The 17,718-nt window shown below is 32.3% G+C and overlaps 1 protein-coding gene across 1 annotated transcript; it reads left to right on the top strand.

The window, feature by feature from the left end:
• The first annotated feature begins 15,234 nt into the window (after positions 1–15,234).
• Positions 15,235–17,359, top strand: LOC126856287 (homeobox protein Nkx-2.5-like). Its single transcript, XM_050604686.1, has 3 exons — positions 15,235–15,618; positions 16,121–16,209; positions 16,502–17,359. The coding sequence occupies exons 1-3, from the start codon at positions 15,336–15,338 to the stop codon at positions 17,270–17,272; spliced, it is 1,143 nt and encodes a 380-aa protein (XP_050460643.1). The 5' UTR covers positions 15,235–15,335; the 3' UTR covers positions 17,273–17,359.
• Positions 17,360–17,718: the final 359 nt, after the last annotated feature.

Below are 17,718 nucleotides of genomic sequence, written 5' to 3'. Positions count from 1 at the left end.
GGACTTCGCCCCTGCACGCCCGGAGCACATTTGAATTCGAAGAAAAGGTACGATCGGCACGACGAGACCGGCAGCGGCTTAGTTTATTCTAGAAAGGAAATCGAGAGATTGATTTTTCTCTGCGAGAAGAGAATATATCGGAGGTTGGTCGATAAATACCGAAGATCTGTCGCGTCGTTGGAGTAAAAGAGAAATCCTTTCCAATAAATTTCCAATAAATTAATTGGTTTTTATTTTTTTTTTTTTTTAGAATGTTCAAAAATTAGTGAAATAAATGTACAACAATTAAAAAAAAAAGATCTACCGATTAATACCGAAAATGATAAGAATTTGAAAAGTTCCGGCACGGAATTTTATGTCACAAGAAAATCTTCCAAGTTTTTATAAATAATAATTTTTTTATCAATATATAATTTTTATCAAGATTTATAGAGATAGTATTTCAAAAGTTTTATTGAAAAATATTATAACTTAAATCGATATTTTTATCGAAATAAAAAAGTTTATTTTTAACAAAAAGGCTATACGTTTCGTATATATCTTTTATGTATGACTCTTATTTTGTTATATTTAATCGGACACTTTGAAACGTAATAACATCTTTTGGGGAAGAAAATTTTATCTATTAATTCTATTAAAATATCAAAAATAAGATGCCTACAAAGAATGACTTTATGACTGTTTAATGCAATTATTAATAGTTTTTGTACACAGACATAGCACATTTTATGTAAACAATGATATGAACATCATTTTCTTTCACAAGTACCGTCACGGTATCAGAATCTTCGTGCAGCATCGCGGATATTCCGAGAAGAACTCGGATTGAGACATCGCGATCGGTTGTAACGGCCATGATGTTCTTGGTGCATCGTATTTACGATCAGTTCTACGTACGCTCACGAACCTTCTGTCTTTCTATCCCTCTTTCCGATACGAGACTTGGTTTGATCTCAACTACGTCGCATTTGAATTTGAAGAAAGAGTACGAGCAGCAGAAAGCTATGACTTGTACTATCATAACAAAGATGCAAAAATATAGATTTTGATAAATTTTCTTATTAAATTCTTGATTCTTAAAACAAGAAATTGTTTGCAAAATGTATTTTTTACGCTTTATGCAAAAACTATATGTTTTTTTTTTTTACTGAAGAGTGATGATGTAATGACAATATAATTTTTTTTTTTTTTTTTTACCTGATAAACTTTTTATTTAAAAAAAAATTTTTAAAAAGAAATATTAAAATTTGTCTCTATAAATTCCTTAAAAAATATATATATATATATATATTTCGATTTTATCTGATTTATTTGTAGAAAAATTTTATTTTTTTTTCCATCTTTATAGATAATGAAACATATTAATATTTAACAAGAATCTAAGATTGTAAAGATATACAGTCCAAAATTTTAACGCATATGATTATTATCGATCATAAATCGTTTTCGACAAAATAGCGGGAATCGGACGACAACACTGTGATGTCATCGTTGTTTACCATATCTCGAGCGCATTCATAAAAACAAATTAATATTCTTGCAGATTAATTGATAACTGTCAGCTATTGTATCTCGAATCCGTTGTTTGATTACCGAGCTCTTTCTCTCCCCCTCCCCCCTCCTCCCTCTCTATCTTTCTCTCTCTTTCTCTTTCGCGACACGTCTCTACATAAATCATCTTAAATTTGAAATCAGACATATTTATATAATTTTTAGTTAAGTGTGTGGAGAGAGAAATAGAAATGAAAAAAATGTAAATTATATGAAAAAAATTAGCATAAAGAACTATTATTGATCTGAAATTATCACTTATTATAATTAATAATTGATATGCTTTTGCATGTAAGCTTACTCAAAATCATGCACGTGCTCCACAGCTTTTACTCGATCCCAGATCCGATTTGAGATATGATTAATCTTGAGCTCCCATCTCTTGATGCGAATCTTCTCATCTCTCTTTCTTCTCCCTCATTCAATTGCTAATTGAACCGATCGTGTGGCTATCATTACTATAATGGGCATAAACATCTTTCGTCATCGGTGCAAGCGCATCGAGAGTGTTGAAAAGGCCTTTTATCGTTCAGTGACTATAAACTGGCATCGTGAACTCTCGTCTAATCTATCGGCTTCGAGGGATTAATTACTCTTCCTACGTAGATCCCTGTTCGCGTCCATACGTACCATGGCGGATGATCGGCTCAAGGGTGGCCCGTGCATCGAACAAATCGCGCTCTCATCTTCGATATCTCGGCCAGATCGGCCGGGCGGCCACCTTTGACGGCCCAAATGACTTGCTCTAATCGGCTAAGTTAGACAAACAAATGACAATGGAGATCGGTTATCTAGCTGTCAAGAGAGATTGAGACGATGGAGAGAACTTTGGAGGGATGGAGGAGGTAATAAGTTCGTTTCCCTCACTTATATCATCCATATATCGCGGGATGCGTTATTTATCTCCTCGTAACGGGATGGGAATTCAGCAGGTGGATGCGACTTGATGAATAACCATACTAATTGGCATGAAGCCGTTATCTGAATTTTTAACGAACAATTATTTAGAACAAAGTTTTGTCTTGATACATATATATATTTTCAAGCATGATATATTAAAATTTTTTTGATTCTACATATTAAAAGTAAAAAATTATTATATGCATATGAGATTGAAAATTATATTATTATATTAAATAAAATTATTATATTAATTATATTATTATATTAAATAAAATAATAAAATAATAAAATTAAATATCATTAAAAAAGGGAAAAGTTAATTTGATTGTCGCGATTTTGTTATAATTTTTACAACTTTGTCTAATAATAATATTAGATATAGGAAGCGAGAGTCCTCATGAAATTTTCGATCCTAACAGCCAATATCATTGAGAATCACATATTAAATCTTTGATGCTCCTCAGATTCCAACATGAATTCTTTCTAAAGGAGTAAAACCTGGCAGATGTATATCTGAAAGGTGCTATAAACCATCATATAGAACATCGCGCCGCCGCCACACGTTTAAAATTCTCACGAATCGTACCTGTCTCTCCTATCGGCATAGATTCCAAACAAAGGGAATTATTTTAACGATGACAAACGACTCCGCGCCAGTCATCGATCCGTTGAAATCTCTGAAAAAAAAATTTAATTTTTCCGCCACGCCCCCCCCAGTGCGAGCTGGAAAACACAAATTACCCCGATTCGAATATACGCCGTTGCTTCTTCGAGGGTAGATCGGGACCGAGTTAAAAAACGATTTTTCTTCCAACGGGTGACCTATTGTGAGTTAGTTTCTTTCTTTTTTTCACCTACCTGATTCGATGATTCCGCGTACGGGCGAACTTGTCCGATGCGAGAGCGGTCATCTGGAAAATTTCTCGACCGACTCCCACGTGGAGAAGTGTCCTGTATATGATTTTATTAAGCTCTCGTCGAGTTTCTCCCGATCTGGAATTTTTCAGAGCCCGCTTTAGTACGCTGTTTCGGTCATCTTGGCGAGATACAAAGCGGTTTCAGGCAAGCAGATCGAAGTTATATCATCGCAACGGCGAGTCCCACCGAAGGGACTCACCTGCGTCTTGCATTCATCGGTAACCTCTTAATCGACCGTAAAAAAAGCTACTCGAGACGCTCAAAGAAGAGTCACTTGAGTCCTACAAAGGCGTTTATATTCGCACCACTCTATAACGTTTAGCTCCAATTTTTTTTATCTACAATAGCAACCTCAAGAGCGGACGATCTGATACGGTAAGACAGAATTAGTGTGACATTTAGACGCTTTGAAACCAGATATATTAAAAATAAATGATATATAATATGTAAATGTATAAAAAAAAAAAATTAAAAATTAAACATTTTAAGTAATAACATGCTAACTTATTAAATAAATATTATTTGCATAAAAATGAAAAAGATTATAACTTATTAATGATTTAATATTTGATTTTACTTTTCATCATATTTATCTCTCTTTATGTATTATTCTTTTAAAAAATAGAATTCTTAATAAATTAAGGCTATAGATAAACCAAATAAGTTTACATCTTTCTAATACATACTTTTATTAATCACTTTAACATTATATAGTTTTTTTTTATAATAGACAAGTATGTAATTTACATTTAGCTATTAAGACATATTAAAATTAGATTTTGTGTTTATTAGATCTTATAAAAAAAATATAAAACATTTCGATATTATAAAAAATTCACGTATATGTATATTTAGAATGAGATATATTAAAAGAAACTTTTTTTCTGAAATAAAAAAAAAAAAAAAAGAAAAAGATTAACTTTCTAAGAAGAAAAACCTGCGGAACGGAAGTAAAGAATATAGAAATAAAGAAAGAGAGGTCGGTCACATTGAACGAAAGGGTTGAGAATCCAAGTTGCGGAGGAGTAGGCCGTGGTTTCGCGTCGCTTTCTCGCGGTGAACAATCAATAACTGCGGTCTCTATGACAGACGACGCAGACGGTCATGCAGGTGTTGGTACCGGCAACAGGGCACCGCTCGAGAAGCCGACAAAGACTCCGGCAATGGGCGAGTTGCATTCGGCATTTGTTTCTGGAGATACTTAGATCGTAATCTCTCCCCGATGCTCTCCGACTTCGCTGATAGTTATATGCGCCTCTTTTGCCACCCTTCCGCTTAATCTTAAATTTTACGTGTCTCTTTCCGCCGACGCTCTCATTCTTTGGCTATTTCTGAGAAAGATGTTTAATAGTAACATGATTAATTTTAGTTATATTAATCTGTTTAACAGTTATTAATAGGACTGTAATTAAATAAGAAAAATATTATTGATTTAAAATAAATTACTTAAAAACATAGAAAGTTACATTATAATTTTATAAGAGATGTACTATAAATTGTAAAATATAAAAGTCATAAATTAATTAATTACATTGCGTATATTGATGTATATTAAATTTTTATATTTTATTTATTAATTTATCTTTCCTTAGATTTTGTTAAAAATTCAAATTATTTAAGTAATATAAATTTTCTCACATTTTTTTCGGTACGCTTTATTTTGATTTTTTTACGCCAACACAAATATAACTAGCCGACTTACAGGATTTGTGCATTCGGGGAAGAATTAATTAGGAAATCGCCTATATAGCGGTGGGATCGAACTCACCGATCCCGTGACTTTCGATTAACAATAGTAAAAGCCTTGGGTAATTAGTAGGTACCTACCGATCAGCATCTGCAAGGTGAACGAGCATTTTATCATGCTTAATGAGTCCTGGAGAGAGAGAGAGAGAGAGAGAGAGAAAAGGGACCGTGAATCTTGATTGTGATATACATCCTGAACGTGTTTTTATCTTTACTCGATCAAGCGACAAGTGGCAAAAATTCGGCAAACTAGCGATATTTACACAATAGAAATAAAAATAAATTTAATAAAAGTATCTTTTTTTTTTTAAACAAATTCTAACTTTTCTAATAATCCAAAATTAAAAGCATCGCTAAAAAGATAAATGATGGGCAAAGTTTAGAATTCGATTATTAATATCGCGACGCACATCGCACTGTTTTGCGCGGCATCGTGCCGACTATACGCGTTGATAATTGACGTAGCAGATCAGTTAGAGGGATCTTGGGGCCCGAAGGCTCCACTCGGCGATTAAATAACCGTGCGATGTTCGAGCACGGGCCGAAAAGACATTCGTATCAATTATGGGAGGTAAAGTTTCAGTGCCCCGCTAAGGAGTCTACGGTGGAGACAGACCAGCGCCTTTCGAAGGAACTGGCCCGCTATATTTTACCCAGCGGGGGACCGTCTTTCCCCTCCCCTCCCCTCCCCTACCCAACACACGGCTAAGGAATATTCTAACCTGCGCGTCTCGTGTGCCAGACCGTCCTACGTTCCCTTTGTCCTCTATTTTTGTCCCCGTCTCTTTCCACCGTCCCATCGGCATTCTCTCCTCTTCTCCTCGCCTTCCCTTCCCGTTTCTTCCGTTTACAAATTAAATTAATTTTCGAGCAGCGAACATTACTCTCTTATGAATTCTGCCGCAGCACCCACGGAATGGAGATGTTTTCACGTCCCACTACTCGCGGTCCTGGACATCAGAAGTAAAGATTCGGTCTAGGGGCCATTAGTAAGTCGTAGTTTCTTCGCTCATCTCGCTCTTTCCTTTCGGCTTTCTTCGCATCTTTTATCCGCGGATCGTTCCTTTAGTTTATGACGCTCGCTTCTCCGTCATAATGTAAGCGACATTTTAATTCGCGTGCTTAATCCTACGCTCCTCAGCCGGAGAGAAGAGAATTTCTAAAGAGACGGCGCGAAAAATTGCAATAAAAAAATAGAAATTTTAACATAATGTTTCTTGATCTATAAATAATTATTATAACTTTCGTGGAAAAAAAAATAAAAATTACGTAAAATAAATATTACAAACTTATATAATTAATAAGATATTTTACCTTTAATGACTTTCTTATTTACAAATTTTTAAGGCATAATTACTTAAAATTTTTCTGTAATTTAGATTTTACGAAAAAATAAAATATATAATTTTTTAATTAAATATACATATATAATATACTTAAATATACATGTTTAAAATATATAATCGTAACACATTCTTCAATAGAACTCTTTCATTAACGAGTGAAATTAATAATTCAAAAACTATGATAGACTCAACGAGATGATAAGCAATTTGTAATATTCAACCGGAAAAAAGAAAAAGAAAAAAATACAGCGAAAGAATGAAACGGAGCTGAAGGCTGAAAGGAAGGAAGGAAGGAAGGAGGGAGGGAGGGGAAGGGGAAAGATCAGGGATAAAGGCGAGGGAAAAAATGGGACTTGGTTAGCAAAGCCGCCTAACAGATACGGTCTCGCTACGTTTGACTCGTGATGAAACATAAATGTTATTCCCGCTTGTGTAATTCATGTCTAAACTATTCAGATAAGCCGTTATCGCATAGCGAGGCACGAATGCGGCTCCCCTTGTCCCTCTTGTTATTTCTTTTTCTCGACTGATATATCCGTATTTATAAGTGTAATTACTTTCCACGCCTTTCAATCTATTCAATCTATTTCTGCATCGAGACTTAATTTTCTGGAGACTACAAATCAGCGCGATCAACTGACGAAAGAGCAAGTCAAATCTTACGCCTCGATGAATGTTAATTACACGTTCCGCCTTCGGAGAAATCGCGCGTTGTGATGAACCTTACGCTACGTAGCTCAACAGTGCCTCTTTTATGTTTCCGCTATTGAATGGTAGCGGAAAAACATTTTTAAAAATGCAACTCATTTAAATAATATTCCGAGATAATGATGTAAAGTGTTAACATTTATTCATTACTCTGAATTTATTACAACAATTAAGAAATTAAATCTTGTGTCAAAATGAATTGAAATGCATGAGGAAATTATTTCTTTATACTTTTCATATATTTCCTTTAAATAGTTTTTCGCATTTATTTAACAATATACTATAAAGTCGATTTTTTATATCATGTATCTGAACGCAAAGTGTTAAAACTTGAAAAACATTCTTCGAATATGCGTGAAATAACCGGGATCGGGATGTTCGCTCTGAAAACTTAAACGACGATAGCGCTCGAGGCTATATTATTAAAGATGAGCTCGTAACAATATCGAACCGGCAGACAAATTGGACCACCCTGGGCAATACCCCCTGGTGCACTCCGCACACGCTGTCCAAAGCAAAAAGAGCTTATGGATGCTACCAGCTGAGATATCGAGATAATGATGATGCCAAGAGGAGCGCGCTCGTCTTCCTCGTCAGGAATTTGGCTACAAGATATGTTTGATAATCAGTCTTCTTTGTGGGGAAAGGGAATCTTTTCAAGATTTCATCGAGCTCCGTCTCTTAATCAATGTTCATATCACGAGTGTCAATGTTTTATTGTGTTGAAATGTAACTTGTAGCTAATTCGAAGCACTTTGCTAAATCCGCAATGCGATTTCTGGAGAAATAAACGGCAATAACGTTAAGAAAAGGATAAAAGTAGAAAATGAATAATTTTAAAAATTTTACGAAATAGTTGTACTTATGTAGAAATTTATTTAAACGCTGACCCATAATATAAATGATTATATTTAAAAAAATTCTATATTTTATTCAAACTTTTGGTATATCGTAAATATCTAAAGATTTATATATATATATATATAGTTCTAGCGCTTAGAGCACTAATCAATCTCGTATTTTTTTGCCGTTCTCACGCTAACTTTTAATACAAATCTGATGAAAATCGACTACATTACGGATCAGCAAAATGTCAGACCGAAGAAATATGTTCCTGCCGGCAGCTAATCTAAAACAACGAGCGCGCGATATGGGCACAAAATCGGATCCCGTCGGAAGGGGTACGTCCCATAAATAAGGAACTCGGATTTCGAGAAATTCAATAAGCGGGCATTATCGAAAAGAGAAACGGCCGACCTATGAACCGACTGACAGAAAGCAGCCTCGAGAAAAGTCGATATCTCAATTGACCGCGCTATCGGACGTTAATGAATTTTCAACGGCGATTACGGGCTCCCTAATATTACGAAATTAGTTCGGCGCTCATTTCGTCCATTCCGACCCTGACGTAACAAGAAGAAGTCGGAACCGTATTTCCGACGATCATAAATCACGAAAAATAGACACAGGAAAGATTGCCGGCAAAAAAAAGATCGAACGGCGCGACAGGAAGAGGAAAGGTGGATATCAGATTAAAATTCTCCTCGCTCTTTCTCATATCCCCTCTCCCCGCCTCCTCCCCGCACGCTCCGCACGTTGGCAGATGAATATAGAGCCCTAAAGAATAATTAAAGCTCCGCCTGAGAAATTTGCGGCACCGAGAGCTCGTTATTACGCGTGTTGAGGGAACTCGGCAAATCTTAATTAAAGTTTATGGCGTATAATTTGGTTTGTTCTTTGCTTGACGTTAAGTTGGATTGAATCATATGATCTCTAATTGTGTCTGTCTTTTTTTTAAAGCAATTGAATTAAATTTTAATTGGTCAAGTACACTTTTTTTGTGTTACAAAAAAAAAGAATATTATTAATATATTTTGTAAAAGCTTTTTTAATCACATAAATTGATATATTATTTATTTTAATGTTATTGTGTGTGTATGTATTTATATATGTAGAATGATAAATAATGAACAAAAATTATTAATATAAATCAAATCTGAACATTTTTGAGATATTATTATTTGGAATTGACTAAACAGCTGTTTAGTAAAATTTTAAAAAATTAATTATTTTTAGAACGAATTAAAATAACTGCATCCAGATTTGCAAAAAATAAATATATCTAAAAAATGCATAATATATTTTAGATTCTAGAATATTTTATATAATTATAAATGATAGTATGTGTATATGCCATCTATCTGGAAAGATAAGTATTAGTTTTTCATCAGAGCGAATGATATGTTCAATGTTCTCTTCTTTTCTTTTATAAATGCAGCTTATTAATGTTTAAAAAAAAATTAATTTATAGAAATTATCTAAATCTCTCAGATATGAGAGTGAGAAAAGTATATATTAAAATAATATATATTTTTATATTTATTTTACCAACAGTCTTTTGAGCAATATCTAAGACTGGTAATATAGAAAGTGTAGTGGAGGCATATCAACTGTAGAAAGATTGTACTCGAATAAAAGTTACATAAAGTTTAGTAAAATAATATTTTTTATCAAAGACTTTCGATATTAAAAATATTATTAATCGTTTATCCTCTTAAGAACTTTAAGACAAATTATCATTTTTTCTATCTATCGATATTTTATCGACAGCTTAATATACTTTTTATCGACCATTTTATGCATTACATTTTTTATGTACACTCCGATAAAACTTTTAATGAAAATATGAAAATTTATATTTTTGTATATCTTATCTTAAATATAATACAAACTTATTCTTAGAGAAAACAAGAATGAAAAGGAAAAAGCAAATATTCTTGTCGAGATTTTCTGTAAATTAAAATTATTAGAGAGAAAAAATTTTTTTGAAAACTTTATAAGAAAAACGTATAAGTAAAACATCTGCAATAAAAGCAAAATCATTATTGTTAATATTATTGATTTTTGAGAACGTATAATTTAGAAATAATCTTATGATCTTGTTGTACAATTATATAAGAAAATCAACTTTTATTGCATTTAAAGATGTTACAGAAATTTAATAAAATAAAGAGAAAATGTATTACGAGTTATTAAGTTTGTTAATAAATAAAATTTACAAAATAAAATACTCATTCTTTGTAAAGAGCTGATCTTCACAAAATATTAATTACGATCTTTATTCAGATTATTCTCAACTAAAGTAGCCTGTCTTTGGCGCAATCACACAAAAAAAATTACAAGTAGCTATTCTAAATTATACAATTCTCTGAATCATGATTAGCAATTTTTGTTATCTTAAAGCTGCATGGCTGTTATTTTTACAATATTTATTTTTTATGATAACTGCGAATGAAATTATTACTACCAACAATTACGAAATATTATCATTTTTTTTGTATTGAAGATTCAATTTACAAAAAGTAGAATGCCAAGTTCAAATAGATAGTAAGTGGACCAATAATCTTAAAAGATAATTCTGAGATATTTAATTCCAAATAAAAAAACAATATAAATTTACAGGAAAATAAAATACACATTGTGGGACAACAATTTACAATTTGAAAATTATATTTATTTTTAAATATAATTTAAAATTACACGCAATTTTTATTCTCACAATTCGGCTTTCGGGCTTTCGAAGATTACCACGGAATATCATACTATTGTAAAAAATGTCACTTTTCCGTAATGAGAATTAAAAGCTAATTGTTTCGTTACCGTGACATCTGACACGGAACAGAGGAGGAGCGTGTCATAATTTCGACAGGGTGGTTTTAGCTGTCAGTATCAGCTCTCGGATAACGGAGTTAAAGCGCAAACAAAACAATGCATTTTTCCCTGGGCAACGGGAGGAGATGATCCTTACGGCTCTTTTTAACTGCGCGATTTCGACGAGTCGAAACTAACATAATCCAGACGCGTTTCTAGAGGCGCCCGGAACCCTTGACGCGCCCGTGGCTGGAATTCGAAAAATCGCCCCCTCGAAACTCGAACTCGGTACAATGCATGCATATATCTCCCGTGTATTTTGTTTTCAAAGCTTTCATAAGTTTTATAATTTAAACTGTCAATAAAACTTAAATATTCTTTTTAAAATTTAAAGGCTTATCTTTTTAAAAATATATTGGTTTATTAACTGTTGCAAAAATAAAAATTATATAATGTAAATTTAAAAAATGAGCTTCATACATGAGGATAATTAATCAAACGCGTATGAGAAAAAAAAAAAGAGAAAAAAAAGTGAAAAAGATCAATATATAAAAAATTATAAAATGTTAATTTCCATAGAATCTTCTTGTAAACTGATGCCATCTTATTAATGCGCCCTGTTAGTCATGCATGTAATTATACACACACACACACACACACACACACACACACACAAAGTGGCGCGTGGACGCGCACGTTGGGCTTCATGCGTGGTAGGCGCCAAAAGATAGCAAGGCAGGCGCCTTCTTAACTGTGGGAAAGAAGCGCCGGCGTCTGGAGAGTCCTATGGAGGCGCCGCATGAACATCCTCACAAATTTTTTAATTAACTTTCCCTTGTTTTTAGTTCAATTATAGATAACGCTGTTTCACGGTGAAAGGACAAGCGTTTCCGAGAATATTTCGTGGTTATAAACAAAAAAATATTCGTACATATGTTATAATTTTGGCATAATAAAAATGTAATCAGTAATATTAATCAATAACTTTTGATTTACTTTTAAATTTTATACGAAATTTTTATTTCAAGGATTTTTGTCTTGTTTGATTGTGATACTAAGGATTAGTGTATATCAATACACATATAAGTTCTATTATATTAAATGAAATAAATATATAAGTGAGTTATTCTTTATCATTAATAAATTATTAAATTATATAAGCGTAATTTCAGAGTTTTGCAATCCTTAGTATCACAATCAAACAAGAGTCAATATTGGTATTTGTACAAGTCAATATTGCATAAATAATTGAAAAATTTCTTGACGTTAATATTGCGATAAGATTTGAGTTCTAATTACGATAATTTGATAGAAATACTGTAATAAATACTCATTTAAATTTATGCGAATTTTAAAAGGAGTATTATCCATAAATTAAGAAATCTAAATTGACAATTAAAGGATCAGATATCCAGATTAGATAAAACTGTGCAGAATCGATACACTTCAATTGCTCGTATAAACCTCGCTAAACTGAGGTCGTGGAAGTTACTCGGCATAATGTGGTGTCCAGTTGCAAGACCGGTCCGTCCGTGTTACGGCATAAATGGGCCCTTTGTGCTGTCGCTTTGCGTCTAAATAGACGCATGCGCCCTCGAATGCCCTATCTGTGTACAGTTTATAGAAAAATCTCGCACGGTGGCGTGTATTCCTCCAAGCTCGTGGGGGGTCCTATACCGCCCATGGTGAGCTGTCTGCATTTTCGAAATCTGCTCTTTCTCTCGTCATTATCGATGATTGCTACACATTACTAGACAATATTAAAGGGATGTCGCTGAAACGAGCCGAAAAGTATCTCACAGGTAGAATCTAGAAGAAACTCATGTAGTGTCAATGAAATAATCATTGTAATTTGCGCCTTTTTTTAGTTTTTCACATAATTAATAAAGAAATTATCATTTTACAAGATGATTGACATTAATTCAATTTTTAGATTTTGTGAAAATAATAGAAAGATTATAAAAATATAATCGGCTTATTATTGTAAAAATTTACATTTTTTGTGACAAGAAAAATATCAATTAATTTTTCTACTATAATGAGCCATAAAAATTATTATATTAAAATCATTTTGAGCAACAATATAGACTGAAAATTGGTCAGAATAGTGAAACTATACTGCCGTTCTTTCGATTTCAGTTGAATATTGTTATAATCGCAATAATAAAAAAGTCATATGATTTTATATTAATTTAAACGATTAATATTTTAAGGGAGAAGTATTAGCATATTAATTTATTAAATGTTTTAAATTATTCTTTAAATTTCAATTAAAAAAGGCGCATCAAACATTACATATAATGAATAAAGAGTGCAATTTGATTTAAATTAATATATTGCGTGTAAAAAAAAAAAAGAAACACATTTTAACAACAATCAGAAGTTGGAAAACTCAACTGGCTGCATATCGGAAGTTGCAGACTTGCAGAGCTGCAGATGAGGATGCTTCCTATTATATTTGAAGAGGTCAGCTCGGCTATGCGTTCGAGCGCATCAAACGAGACTTTTGTCGTTTTCTCATGAGTGGCCCAGACAATTGCGTGTATCTGGATGTCTAGACGGCGGGTTGTTTCACGTTTTCTGTTCGGACAAAAATCGCGCTAATTTGAGTCTTTTTCGCTGTTTAGTGCGACAATCGCCGACGGAAAGCATCCGCAAAATACAGATTCTTTTCCTCATTTTTCTTTTCTAATAATTTTTCAAGATCTTTTTTATGATCTATTTATATCGTGTGAAATGTTATTTAATATATTTGTATCTTGCGTCTTGCGATTGTTAATTACTATAAAATATTTTTTCAGTTTAGTTTATTTTAAGAATGTATGAAGCAATAATATGCTACATTAATTGAGATTTGCAGGTAATTTGTAAATCTAGCTATAACTCGTGAAAGATTTTATGAGCAGTGTAGCAAGTATAGCAATTAAAGAAAAAAGTATTATTAAATGTATTTCATGATTTATGATTTTTTCCAATTATTTGCCAGTGCAATGCATTATGGCATGTAACACATATTATTAATTTAATTACATTAATTTCACTGTGGCGATTTTTATTGCAATTTGGAAGCATGTACAATAATGGAAAAAAATGCAAATTCTATTTATTACGTGTTATTGCCAGCGAGAAAGGCGGAGGAGCGCAACGTATTACGCAAATAATCATTTAATCATCTCTTTTAGAAACACGACTCGCGGCATGTTTCGATTGGACAGATTCTTCTTGTAAAGGCGGGTCTTTCGTACTCTCCTCCGCCTTACATTACCAGCTGTTATGGCTGTCACAACGCGAAAAGATATTTTGCTGTCTTCTCGATTATTCGAACAATATCCATAATTTTCAATATCCATAATTAATATACATAGTAGTCATTTCTCTCATTTCTTAGTTATGCTTCTTTATGTAATCTCTATCAATAACAACTATCAAAAGTTTTTTACATATACAACATAAAAATTAAATATCGAAATCTATTTGCGAGTTTTTTTTTATATATATATAAACTATTATATCAATTTTTGTTATTACATACATAAATATAACGTTCAAATAAATTGTATAAGGCTCTATGCAATTTATACATTTAAAAATCAATTAAAAATTATCTTCATACATTTCTTCTAATATACATACATGCATATATTTTTATTTGTATATTATTATAATACATTTAAAATGACTGTATTCCACAATTTCCAATTAATTTCCATGAAAATCGCGATGCACGGAGTTGCTATTAAAAAAGCGTACATGATTGTAGTAGTAAAAATCTTCAGTCATATACTGACGTACCCGCACATTCACATCGACGTATCGCTGTGACGTTCCTGTGCGACGGGACCAACACTTGACTCCCTTGCAAGACCAAGTCACATTATACGTCTGCCCTCCGACCCGACCACTCAACCGTGACCATCCCCCGAAATAGGGACAGTTGGCGCATCGATAAACAACGTTATCGTTATAATTTCGCGAGTTTTGCAGATTGCAAAGTATCGTCACGGTGATGTGTTTTTCTTATCGCATTGCTACTAAATTTCGGTGATTGATAAGCTCATGAGTGAACTATCAAGACGCTTTTATATATATATATACGAAAGATTTTATAATCAAATTTGACAGCTTATAGTGAGCAGACTAGCAAAACTTTTGTGCGTGATTTTAAAGAAACAGATTTATAATCAAGCTTGATAATTAATAAACTTTTCAAACATTTCTACGGAGAGAAATATTAATTTGTTAAAGATTTATTTTACTGAGAATTATTCATGACTTACTTATTTTGAGAATTATACGGATTATTATTAGGATTTAAATCGATTGCATCAAAATTGTCACGATGGTACAGCAAGCTGTGCGAAATGAAAAGAAAATTTCGATTATCGAGATTTTCTTTTAAATTATAAAAATGAGATTTATTTAAGAAAAAGTGTAAAAGAAAAGTGATTTATTTAACGAAGTGACATTCGATGCATCATAAATAACTCGATTGAATATCGAGGATGCTTTAGAATGTTGTCTTCTTCAATATCGACTCCGTTCAGCGTTCGTGATATTCTTAGTGAAGAACAGCAACTTGGCGCCATGGATTGTTACGTGCATCATCAAAATCAAACACAACAACATGTGCATCAGGATTATTATTCATATAATGTTGTACCTGAAAACAATTGGGAAATGGATAAATTTAAAGAGCAATCGATGCCCAGCTATCAACATTATTCAGATCTTAATCACGTTCACCAGTTGAGTCAGGTGGTACCACCATATCAAGAAACTTCTATTACTGAAGACGGTATGTACTATCCCGTAATAAATATTTTATTTAATTAAATATTTTCACAGTATAATTAATACGATCTAATAATAATTTTGCGACATAAAATTATATTTTAAGCTCGTTGTTCTGCCTATTCTTTTTTCTGCTTCTCAATTAATTAAATTAATTGATATTGCACATGATAAAAAAGATAAATTATAGCGTAAATCTGCTCTTTCTCAAATAGCTATATTTTTTTTCATTATGCAGTATTTGTGTAATTCATGAGAAACAAATATTGTGAGAAAAAATCATAGAAGAGAAACGAGATTAATTTAAATAGATACAAATAAGTAATATAAACATTAATTTAGAAATAATTGTTGAAATATTCTATTGCATTTATTTTTCAAATATTTTTTTCTTCGGAGAATTTTAATTTTATTGATAAACATTATTGACTAAGTTAAGTTTTCTAATAAAATAATAAATTATATAATAAATATATAATAAATACTATATAATAAATTATTTTCAGGTAATATTGTTACATCCAGCAAAACAGAACTGCGCAAAAATCAATCTGGTAAAAGAACGAAACGGAAGCCAAGAGTGTTGTTCTCGCAAGTAGGTTAAATATTCTTAAATTAAATATTTTTTAATAATAATAATTGATAATAATAATAATTGATTATTGAAACATTTTACTCAAGCGGATTGTGCCTTATAATAAAAGTTTCATAAAAATTTGCAGAGAAACAGGACTAATCTTATAAATTATAAATTTAAAATTTTACTTTTATAAAAAATTACTTATAAATAATTCATCAAAATTAATTAAAATTTTAAAAATATCCCGCATATAAAAAAATTTAAAAGGCGCGAAGCGTCAAATTATAAATAACAATCCGTTTTACAGACACAAGTTTATGAATTAGAACAGCGATTTAAGCAACAAAGATATCTGAGTGCACCTGAGAGGGAAATGCTAGCTCAAACCTTGAAATTAACTAGCACGCAAGTGAAGATTTGGTTCCAAAATCGACGATACAAGAACAAACGTGCCCGAATCGAGGATGCCGAAAAACTGCAGGCGCAGAACATGAAGAATCAATCATTAAAGAAGATTGCGGTGCCAATTCTTATCAAGGATGGCAAACCTAACGTACAAGAATCTTACAATGGTCCTTACTGGCCGAACATCCGATCGGATTTAAACGTTTCAATGCAGACAGATTTTAGGACGAACGAGATTCGTCTCAGTCCCGACTTTAGGTCCAACTCAAACGAGGTGAGAATTGAAAACTCCAGTATTAGCCCGGACTATAAATCGGAGGTCAGTTCAGAGATGCCCGGAAGATCAAATCTGAATAATATAGGGGACAGACAGCACGTATCAGAATACAGGAACAATTTTGTGACGGAAGCACCACCGGGAGTGCACGATTGCAATCGATTAATTAAGACGCAATTTAAAACATGCGCTAACGCGAATGAAGCTGTATCATATGATCTGAAAAATGTTCAATCCGATAATAAACAGCTTGTGACTGACAAGCGGATACCTATGGACGTTCCCAATGGCGAATATGGATTCTCGAATTACATTGCTCCGCCTAATTACCAAATGCAGTACGTAAATTATATGGAACAAATACCTATGGATCAAAATCTGCAGCGGCTATGGTAGGTGCATTTTTATGAAAAAGAATTAATGCAAGAATTATGAATGTATGTGATTGATTACTGTACAACTCCTGCTTTCAAGTTTATAATGATTCAGTTGACAGGAGCTTAGATTTAGTAATTAATTAAGTCGTTATTTGAATTCTTCTGAATGATACTAAATTATGCACTGCTGACATTTTACATTTGCTGATGAATATTAAGATATTATTATCTATCATGTGTGAATTGAATTACATTAATATTAATTATGGATTAATTTAAAATTGGTGTGATGAGCATTGGTAAGAATCAATCATGATAATGAATATTTTTATATTAGAAATAATTATTCTATACATGTCACATAATAAAAATAGGAGACGTTTATTATTCTCACTTTGCACATATGTTTATTATAAACTTTAAAAAAACATTTTATTTTAAATTAAATCAAATTGCTGTATCTTG

Source organism: Cataglyphis hispanica, chromosome 18 (assembly GCF_021464435.1).
Source record: "Cataglyphis hispanica isolate Lineage 1 chromosome 18, ULB_Chis1_1.0, whole genome shotgun sequence".
Classification (NCBI taxonomy): Eukaryota; Metazoa; Arthropoda; class Insecta; order Hymenoptera; family Formicidae; genus Cataglyphis; species Cataglyphis hispanica.
Note: the sequence above shows the minus strand (reverse complement) of the source record. Positions and strands in the feature narration are given on the sequence as shown.